The following is a 10160-nucleotide window of genomic DNA, read 5'->3' as shown; positions in this document are numbered from 1 at the left end:
GGGGTTGGGGGTGGGGGGGTACAGAGAACTACTGGTGTAAAACATTGACATCAGAGGAGGTGTTGTGGAATTCTGTAATCAATGTTCATAAATGTAAATGATCTTTATAGGTCTGCAACCCAGAGTGTGTAAAGTTCTGGTTTAAATGAAACAGACAGAATTCCCAACTCACAATTAGTCAAATCCAATTTTATTTGCGAGACCTCTCCCGTGCATATACAAAGATGTTCCTTTAATAACATTATCTTATTAACCTACGCACATACATACACACTAACAGGAGGTTAGCTATCCTATCTACTTCTCTTCAGTTGATCACTACCCAACTGACAGTTCCATTCCCCAGTTCCAAACCGGGAGGGGTCCTCTGTCCTATCTTATCTCCCTAGAGTTCTAGTCGGGTCGGTTCAAACACAAGTTCATTAAGGATTCTCTTTGCTTTCTTTCGGCACACACATACATTCCTCTCTTCCCCTGTCCAACCTATTTGGACTTATGTTTATCATCTTTCATTACCCCTTGTCTATGCTACATAACCTCTAATCCCTAATGATTATGTTTCCGGGTAGAGTTATTTATTCATTTATCTTCAACCGTTAAAAATTCTGTTAACAGGAGGCTGGTGGGAGGAGCTATAGGAAGATAGGCTCACTGTAATGGCTGGAATGTAATGAGTCAAACATGTGGTTTCCATGTGTGTGATGTGTTTGATACCATCCATTTTATTCCAGCCATAACAATGAGCCCGCCCTCCTATAGCTCCTCCCACCAGCCTCCACTGATTGATAAGGCTAAAGAAACCTCCAAGACCTCAAGCATGTGTGATGAAAAGAATGGTTTACTGCCATCTTCTGGGGCATTGTGAACCCATTCACCGTAGTTCACGTTACAGAAAGAAACATTGCAAAGGCTTCTTTGGTAAAGCCCAATTAATTTTAACATTATTCATGGGTCATGGTGGCAGGTGACTGAAGTGCCTTCAGAATACAATATAAATAAAAAAGTATGTATTTTTGAACTAGCGTTGATAATAACAGCCTTAATTGGCCAAACCATGATGTTATATACAATTCATACTTTAATATAACATTTCATTGAGCGCAAGGGAAATTCATGTACAATAGAAATATAGGAACTCACATAGGAACGAAAAGGCGAATCACAATTCAGGCGAGAATACTCAGTCGGACTAAATATCCGTTCTGTAACTTCCGTTTTCATCTGAGCAAGCCGTGGATTGCAACATTCCTGGTAAGTCTTTACATTTTGGGTTATAATATGTTAAAAAATATATATAAACAGCACATGTCGGTTAAGGCTTTTATCTGTTAATTATACAATTACATTCTATTACATGTCGTTGCTGCATCTGGTATTTCCATGAAGTCAAGCTAGTTAGCGCGTGTTTGAACCGTGTTGCTCAGCACACGTACAGTAACGCTAAGCAGATAGCTAAATAACTGCTTTTTTCATAATTTTTTTCACGTAGATACCTAGTTAACTAGCTAATACAGTTTTACAACATTTATGTTTTCGTAAGGACCTAGACTAATGGTGTGTTAGGTCTGTCAAGATGTGATGCCATTGACTGAGCTGGCTTGGTTGGTCAGTTATAGCTATGGTTTGCTAATCCCCACATGCCTTCAGGTAAAGCCAGCTACTGAAACTGAAAGATGCCGAAAAAGAAGACTGGTGCACGCAAGAAGGCAGAGAACCGCAAGGAACGGGAGAAACAGACTCGAGCCAACAAGGGCTTTGTTGACGTTGCAAAGTCCCCTTGCAATTCAGCAATGGTATGGAATAATATACATGTTCTCATCACAATATGAAATGGATAGCTAACAATGACTGTAAATCATGATTATTTCCCTAGTACTTACTGTATTCCTCATACTTACTGTAGTCCTCATCTGGTGTTGCAGGAATGTGACAAATGCCAGAGGTAAGACATCTTCAATCAATATTTTTTACATTCATCTTAATGGATAACTTAACTAGCTAACATTGGGGTTCCCGAGTGGCGAAGCGGCCTATGGCACTGCATCTCACGACCACAGACCCTGGTTCAATTCCAGACTGTATCACAACCAGACGTGATTGGGAGGCCCATAAGGCGGCGCACAATTGGCCCAGCGTCGTTAGGGTTGGGCCGGGGTGGGCCGTCATTGTAAATAAGAATTTGTTCTTAACTGAGTTGCCTAGTTAAATAAAGGTTAAATTGTGTGAACACATTCAACTATTTGAACAAGATGCCTTATTTCTTTATTAGCAACTATAATCTACAGGTGATGGAGGCTTTGACACTTTGTTCCCCTGTTTCAATGACACCCAAGACGGCAGAAGAACAGAGCTTTCTGCTACTTCTGTGCAAACGTTCAGAAGCTGCCCCAGTGCGGTCAATGTGGTGAGTCTAAGATAAATTGTGACGCATGGCATGTTTCTGATTTTAAAATCCCTTGAGCTCTTTGAGGCCAACTTAATTCGATACAACTTGATTTATCCCCTCAAGTGGCAAAGAAATATATTGCACAACGTTACATGTAAGATGTTTGTATAGGAGTGCAAGAACCATGTATTATGTTGTGGTGTGATACTGTCTTCCTGTATTCCAACTAAAGGCAAAACCAAATGCATGAAGTCATCAGACTGTGTCATCAAGCACCCAGGGATCCACGCTACGGGAATGGGCATGGTGGTAAGAGATGAGAGCCGTTTGAAAAACTTGATTGAGATGGGAGTAATAAATACTCAGTAGTAATCATTAATGCACACCATAGCAAAACGTTTCACAATGGAAAACAAGTGTTTCTTATCGGTCAAATTCAGGTAGTCCCCGATAGTTTGCCTCCCTTGGTTTCTAGTGAATATGACCATGGGGTGTATTCATTATGCTGATTCTGTTGAAAAACGTTCTGCAATTGTAACCATTTACTCCAAGTGAAAAATGTTTTGTTTCTATTGCACAAATTGAAGGTAGTTCCCTCAAAGTTTTGTTTGCTTCCGTTTGGTTCTTAAATGGCAAATGGTTTCCGTTGCAAGACGTAATGAGTACACCCCTGGTGTAGACCTACACCTATTTAACATTGTGATATGTGCCCAGATTGTCCACAGTCATGAGTTTATCATTGGATGTCTTTATGATATGTGTAATGTGAGATGCTGTCTCTGTCCACAAGGGGGCAGTGTGTGACTTCTGTGAGGCCTGGGTGTGCCACGGGAGAAAGTGCCTCAGTACCCACGCTTGCACATGTCCTCTCATGGATGCCGACTGTATCGAGTGTGAACGCTGTGTATGGGACCATGGTAACTTATGCCATTTTATAATATTATCCAACCTGCCTGGTCTGCAAAACTAAACAAGGCCTATAATTAGCTTTTTTTCATGTCAATACATGCACCCAAATGCTGGTTGCCATCCACCTTGTGTCCCTTTTGTAATCATTTCCCCTTTTTTCCTATCTGACACAGGGGGAAGGGTATACCGTTGCTCCTTCTGCCACAACTTCCTGTGTGAGGATGACCAGTTTGAGCACCAAGCCAGTTGCCAAGTCCTGGAGGCGGAGACTTACAAATGTGAGCAATTTCTCACACGTCAATCAACCACATTGTGTTGGCTCATGAGAAATCAAGAGGTTTCAACACTATAACCTGTTGACGTTTAGCCTCAGGGCAGACTTTGGCAGCCATGAGGAACACCATGTAACATATAGAAAAGTAGGCATTCTGCCAGTTGACAGTTTAGAGAAAGGTTAACTCCTAGCTATAGTGATTTTAAATAAACATTTTCATGTGTTAATATATACTGTGTTTTCCCCCATGTCCATTTCAGGTGCTTCCTGCAACAGATTAGGACAACACTCCTGCCTGCGTTGCAAGGTAATGGAGATCCAAGTATTCATACCCCTTGGATTTCTTCCCCCAAAATGTTCTGATTTAGTATGGATTTATTTTTTAATTTTTTTGTCAACAATCTAGTCAGTATACTCTGTCAGTGGAATAACAATTCTAACTTTAAAAAAATAAAAGATTAATACAATTGAGAAGTATCCTAAATTAGCTCAGGAGTAACATTTGGCTTAACAAATCACACAATAAGTTACATGGACTCCCTCTGTGTGAAATAATAGGGGTTGACATGGTTTTTGAATGACTAACCCTTCCTCTGTCCCCCATACATAAAACATCTGTAAGGTCCCTCAGTCAAATTTCAAACACAGATTCAACTACAAAGACCAAGGAGCTTTTCAAAAGCCTCATAAAGGGCCGTGATTGGTAGATGGGTAACAATAACAAATCAGACTTTGGATGTCTCTTTAAGAATGGTCAAGTTAATAATTATGCTGTGGATTATGTATTAAACCACTCAGACACATCAAAGATGCAGTCATTTGTCTGAACTGAGCTGCAGGAAAGGAATGAAACTGCTGAGGGATGTTACCATGAGGCCGTTGGTGATTCAAAACAGTTTCAGTTGAATGGCTGTGATGGAAGCACTGAGGATGGATCAACATAGTAATGACTCCACAATAATGAACTAAACGGCAGAGTGAAAAGAAGAATACAAATATACAGAATAAAAATATTTACAAGATGTGCATATTGTATGCAGCAAGGCACTGATGAAAAAAAGGCCAAGGAATTCACTTTTTGGCCTAAATGCAATGCCTTGTGTTTGGCGTGCTATCCGACACAACACATCACTGAGTAACTGCCTCTTTATTTTCAAGCATGGTGGTGGCTGCATCATGGTATGGGTATGCCTGACATCAGCAAATACCAGGGAGGTTTTCAGGATGAAAAGAAACGGGATGATTAAAGCTTGATGGTGAGTTGATCATTTGAATCAGCTGTTGAGTGCTAAAAACTAAATGTCCGCCCCTCGGGGTCCCCAGGACCAGGATTGAGAACCACTGATCTAAGAACAGACAAAATCCTGGCGGAATACCTGGTTCAGTCTGCTTTACAAGAGACTCTGGGAGACAAATCCACCTTTCAGCAGGACAATAACTTACAACACGAGGCAAAATCTTCAATGGAGTTGCTTACCAAGAAGACGGTGAATGTTCCTGAGTGGCCAAGTTACAGTTTTGACTTAAATCTGCTGAAAATTTATGACAAGACTTAAATTGTTGTCTAGCCATGATCCCCAAAATATTGACAGAACTCGAGGAATTATGAAAAGAATAATGGGCTAACATTGCACAATCCAGGTGTGTAAATCTCTTAGATACTAACCCAAGAAGACACCCAGCTGTAATTGCTGCCAATGGTGATTTTTAACATGTATTGACTTGGGGAGCTGGATACTTAAGCAACAACTATCATTTCTATTCATCTTAAATGTTAGACATTTGGTTGTTGAGAAAAATATACAATATTTTTTAAATCCCATTTTGTAACACAATAAAATGGGAAGAAATCCAAGTGCTATGAACACTTAAGGCATTAAATCAACACAATGTGTTATGTTGTAAATAATTGTCTCTCTCCCACTGTTCCTCATACCAGTGTAGTTTGTTACCGCTATTGCCTCTGTACACATTGAACGAGAGATGTACATTTGAGTCATTTAGCAGACGCTCTTCTCCAGAGCGACTTGAGCTGTCGGTACACTACATGATTTTTGGCCCTGGTTTTAGCTGTCCCAGACAACTTTTTGAGATCGGAGACAAAATCCCCATGTTGTTGCCTACTCGTAGCTGTCACCGACGCTCATTTAATGTGAGTAGGTCAGAGTCACAATCTGAGGGCTACTGATCCCATATTTGATTGTTATCGGCACAAAATCTGCAACGCTCTTGTAATGTGAGATGTACCACGACCAGTTTTGAGAACGGCGCTCGGCAATAGCCAAATGAGAGCTAGCCAGGGAAGAAGACCAAGATCTTGATTCGCATCACCCAAAATGTGCACTCGCTCGAGCAGGAGCGATAACTACTATTAGTATGGGTTTGCACTTGCATTTAACCTAAGCCCAAATGTAAAATTGTTACAGCTCTGAAGATCACACCCAATGTTATTCAGTCCAAAATGTATTGGCAAGATATTTCAACACTGTAGGGCAAGTGTGTCTGACTGAACTTATGAGGCTGCTTTGAGCCACAGCTCGTTGTAGCTAGCTACGTTAACAATCTATTCACATTGTTTTGGCGAGACGGGGTGGTATGGAGATTCCTCCCGACCAAGTGAAGAATCTTGTAGTGTGTCGACACCCGTCTCTGCCAGATGGTTTACTATAGGAAATACGGTTGTTTAATGCTCGAGGCTCAGCATTGCTAGGATTTTTGAAAGTTGTGTCGTGTAAGCCTGGCATTACAGTGAATGCATTCGTCTTAAGGTAACTAGGTGAGATAATCAGTCCTAAAGCAGCTGTCAGCAGTCGGTGCTCGTAAGAATAGGCAAGTGTTAGTGCAAGAAAGGCAAGGGTGTTGGTTCAGGGGGAAATGTGTACATTCTCAGTTGCACTGTTAAATTAGTCGATTTTTTTCCGGTAAATAAGTACCCGTTTACCAGGCTTCTGAAGTGGAATACAGCTACAACTAGAGGTTACTTTTTTTGCAGCAGGTTTGGAGAATTAGGTTACGGTTAGGGTTAGGAAAAATTAAAATGTTCTCCTAATCTGCTATGAAAAGTCACTTCCAGTCATGGCTGAATACATATCCTGAATATGACGCATGACTGTAACCTATAGTGACAAGGCCCATTTGGGTTGAACTGTGTCTCTCCCTCCCCAGGCCTGTTTCTGTGACGACCATGTGAAGAGTAAGGTGTTCAAACAGGACAAGGGTAAAAATCCTCCCTGCCCCAAGTGTGGTCATGAGACCCAGGAGACTAAGGACCTCAGCATGTCCAGTGAGTCTGCCATCTAACATCTAATCAGTGCTTAAGTCAGTCATGGATTAAAACTCTTCAGTCATTAAGAGCAAAACTGAGTACTGTTGGCAGTGCAGTTGTATGTATAATGTAATATCATAATTTTAGTTGTTGAGTAATTTTTGCATCATTACAAATCACTCGTTTTCATACTCTTTTCTTGTAGCAGAAGTCAGATCTTAAACCTCAAATGTATCCCGCCACATTCAACACCTTTTAATTGTTGTATATATGCACTCCCTGGATCAGGATTAGTACTCAAGATTCTCAACTCATGTTTGTATTCCTGTACTCACCCTGCAGCCCGTACGACAAAGTTTGGCCGACAGAGTGGTGCTGACGAGGATAGCTACGGCTATGGAGGTTATGGAGCCTCCGGCTACGACTCCTACTGGAAGAACGTGTCATCGTCCGGAGGAGGGGAGGGAGACCAGGAGGACGATGGCGGAGATGACGATGACGACGAGGAGGAGGAGGATGAGGAGGAAGATGAGGAGGAGGAGGAGGAGGATGATGAGGAGGAGAAAGAGGTAGCTGACTCTCTGGCCCGTCTTAAAATTGAAGGGACCCCCGTGATCGAAGCAGTTCCCTAGACGGAGGTTGGTTCCCATCACATCTCCACTTCCCAAAGAAGAGGACTAGATATATACAAGGAGTGTGTGTGCAATGCATTGCAGTACACTGTAATAAGCTGTTTAAAGTGATAGTTCATCACCATATGTGTACTGCTTGATTGTTTCTGTATTTGGACATTAGCGCGTTTTAAGAAGACGGTCAACTTCTGTATGGCTCCTGCCTAACATTGGTGAAATACAGTGCCTTGCGAAAGTATTCGGCCCCATTGAACTTTGCGACCTTTTGCCACATTTCAGGCTTCAAACATAAAGATATAAAACTGTATTTTTTTGTGAAGAATCGACAACAAGTGGGACACAATCATGAAGTGGAACGACATTTATTGGATATTTCAAACTTTTTTAACAAATCAAAAACTGAAAGATTGGGCGTGCGAGATTATTCAGCCCCCTTAAGTTAATACTTTGTAGCGCCACCTTTTGCTGCGATTACAGCTGTAAGTCGCTTGGGGTATGTCTCTTATCAGTTTTGCACATCGAGAGACTGAAATTTCTTCCCATTCCTCCTTGCAAAACAGCTCGAGCTCAGTGAGGTTGGATGGAGAGCATTTGTGAACAGCAGTTTTCAGTTCTTTCCACAGATTCTCGATTGGATTCAGGTCTGGACTTTGACTTGGCCATTCTAACACCTGGATATGTTTATTTTTGAACCATTCCATTGTAGATTTTGCTTTATGTTTTGGATCATTGTCTTGTTGGAAGACAAATCTCCGTCCCAGTCTCAGGTCTTTTGCAGACTCCATCAGGTTTTCTTCCAGAATGGTCCTGTATTTGGCTCCATCCATCTTCCCATCAATTTTAACCATCTTCCCTGTCCCTGCTGAAGAAAAGCAGGCCCAAACCATGATGCTGCCACCACCATGTTTGACAGTGGGGATGGTGTGTTCAGGGTGATGAGCTGTGTTGCTTTTACGCCAAACATAACGTTTTGCATTGTTGCCAAAAAGTTCAATTTTGGTTTCATCTGACCAGAGCACCTTCTTCCACATGTTTGGTGTGTCTCCCAGGTGGCTTGTGGCAAACTTTAAATGACACTTTTTATGGATATCTTTAAGAAATGGCTTTCTTCTTGCCACTTCCATAAAGGCCAGATTTGTGCAATATACGACTGATTGTTGTCCTATGGACAGAGTCTCCCACCTCAGCTGTAGATCATCCAGAGTGATCATGGGCCTCTTGGCTGCATCTCTGATCAGTCTTCTCCTTGTATGAGCTGAAAGTTTAGAGGGACGGCCAGGTCTTTGTAGATTTGCAGTGGTCTGATACTCCTTCCATTTCAATATTATCGCTTGCACAGTGCTCCTTGGGATGTTTAAAGCTTGGGAAATATTTTTGTATCCAAATCCGGCTTTAAACTTCTTCACAACAGTATCTCGGACCTGCCTGGTGTGTTCCTTGTTCTTCATGATGCTCTCTGCGCTTTTAACGGACCTCTGAGACTATCACAGTGCAGGTGCATTTATACGGAGACTTGATTACACACAGGTGGATTGTATTTATCATCATTAGTCATTTAGGTCAACATTGGATCATTCAGAGATCCTCACTGAACTTCTGGAGAGAGTTTGCTGCACTGAAAGTAAAGGGGCTGAATAATTTTGCACGCCCAATTTCAGTTTTTGATTTGTTAAAAAAGTTTGAAATATCCAATAAATGTCGTTTTACTTCATGATCATGTCCCACTTGTTGTTGATTCTTCACAAAAAAATACAGTTTTATATCTTTGTTTGAAGCCTGAAATGTGGCAAAAGGTCGCAAAGTTCAAGGGGGCCGAATACTTTCGCAAGGCACTGTATCCTTTTTAAGTTTTAGGCTAAAATAATATAAGTTAACAGTGGCTTGTATTCATGGATGCCAAGGGAAGCCAGGCTTCCCCAAATATTTGACCAATAAAACATTTAAAATAACATTTATCTTTCGTCTCAGGGTTTTCAAAATGTTCCGTCAATTCCAAAAGGGCTGGAATCTCACCAGAGAAATCATCAGAGCGAGGGAAACCGCAGCCTTCTGTCTCCATATGTGTAGCCCATGTATCTGATGCTGTCTGGACCAAAAGAGTGTGACATGTTGTTGGCGTAGCATTTGATTGATGCTAGCAATCTTTTGGCCTCCCTTGATATATATATTTTTTAAATTTGCATTTGCTGAGCTCAACGGTGGATTGTCCTGGTGCAGCAAAATGCCCTCCAAAGGAGGCCAGTTTGGATTTGGCTTCATACCAATCAAATCACTTTCTAAGAAAAGCTATTTTCACAAAAACATGTCTGTTTCTGGTCTGCTTGTGTTGATGGCCTGCAGTAACTAGCTTACAAAATCGTCCCTTTCTTAAGCCATGGATTTGGACTTGTGGTTTTGACTTAATTCTCTGTACAGGCCAATGATTATAATCTAACAATAAAGGAATTATGTGCCACTGACCTGAGATGTAGGCTCATGTTAACTAGCTGGCTAACTCAGTTAGTTCGTTAGGCTAGCAAGCTTTTTAGCTAGGTAGCCTATGACAACAAACTAAAAGTGTACTGTATGACAAAGCCATAGACCATTCTGTCAACATGAAAAAGATTAGGATGGTTGGTGTTCTACAAGTGGGTGAGTCCATGTTTAGTTTTACTTGCGCACACACACAGACAGAAAACAGGACAGCCACATAAT

General features: G+C 41.4%; 1 protein-coding gene across 2 annotated transcripts; it reads left to right on the top strand.

Annotated features, from left to right (window-relative positions):
* Positions 1–1156: 1156 nt before the first annotated feature.
* Positions 1157–9925, top strand: LOC109882291 (zinc finger protein 330). Of its 2 annotated transcripts, XM_020474393.2 has the most exons (11): positions 1157–1251; positions 1648–1793; positions 1923–1942; positions 2334–2404; positions 2619–2695; positions 3177–3303; positions 3469–3573; positions 3830–3876; positions 6735–6852; positions 7177–7472; positions 9435–9925. In XM_020474393.2, the coding sequence occupies exons 2-10, from the start codon at positions 1674–1676 to the stop codon at positions 7464–7466; spliced, it is 975 nt and encodes a 324-aa protein (XP_020329982.1). In that variant the 5' UTR covers positions 1157–1251; positions 1648–1673; the 3' UTR covers positions 7467–7472; positions 9435–9925. The 2 variants fall into 2 exon arrangements, with proteins under 2 accessions (XP_020329982.1, XP_020329981.1); XM_020474392.2 differs by lacking the exon at positions 9435–9925 and having other exon boundaries at positions 7177–7635.
* The last annotated feature ends 235 nt before the right edge of the window (positions 9926–10160 follow it).

Source organism: Oncorhynchus kisutch, linkage group LG12, assembly GCF_002021735.2.
Source record: "Oncorhynchus kisutch isolate 150728-3 linkage group LG12, Okis_V2, whole genome shotgun sequence".
In the NCBI taxonomy this organism is placed as follows: domain Eukaryota; kingdom Metazoa; phylum Chordata; class Actinopteri; order Salmoniformes; family Salmonidae; genus Oncorhynchus; species Oncorhynchus kisutch.
This window is presented reverse-complemented; position numbering and strand designations above follow the sequence as displayed.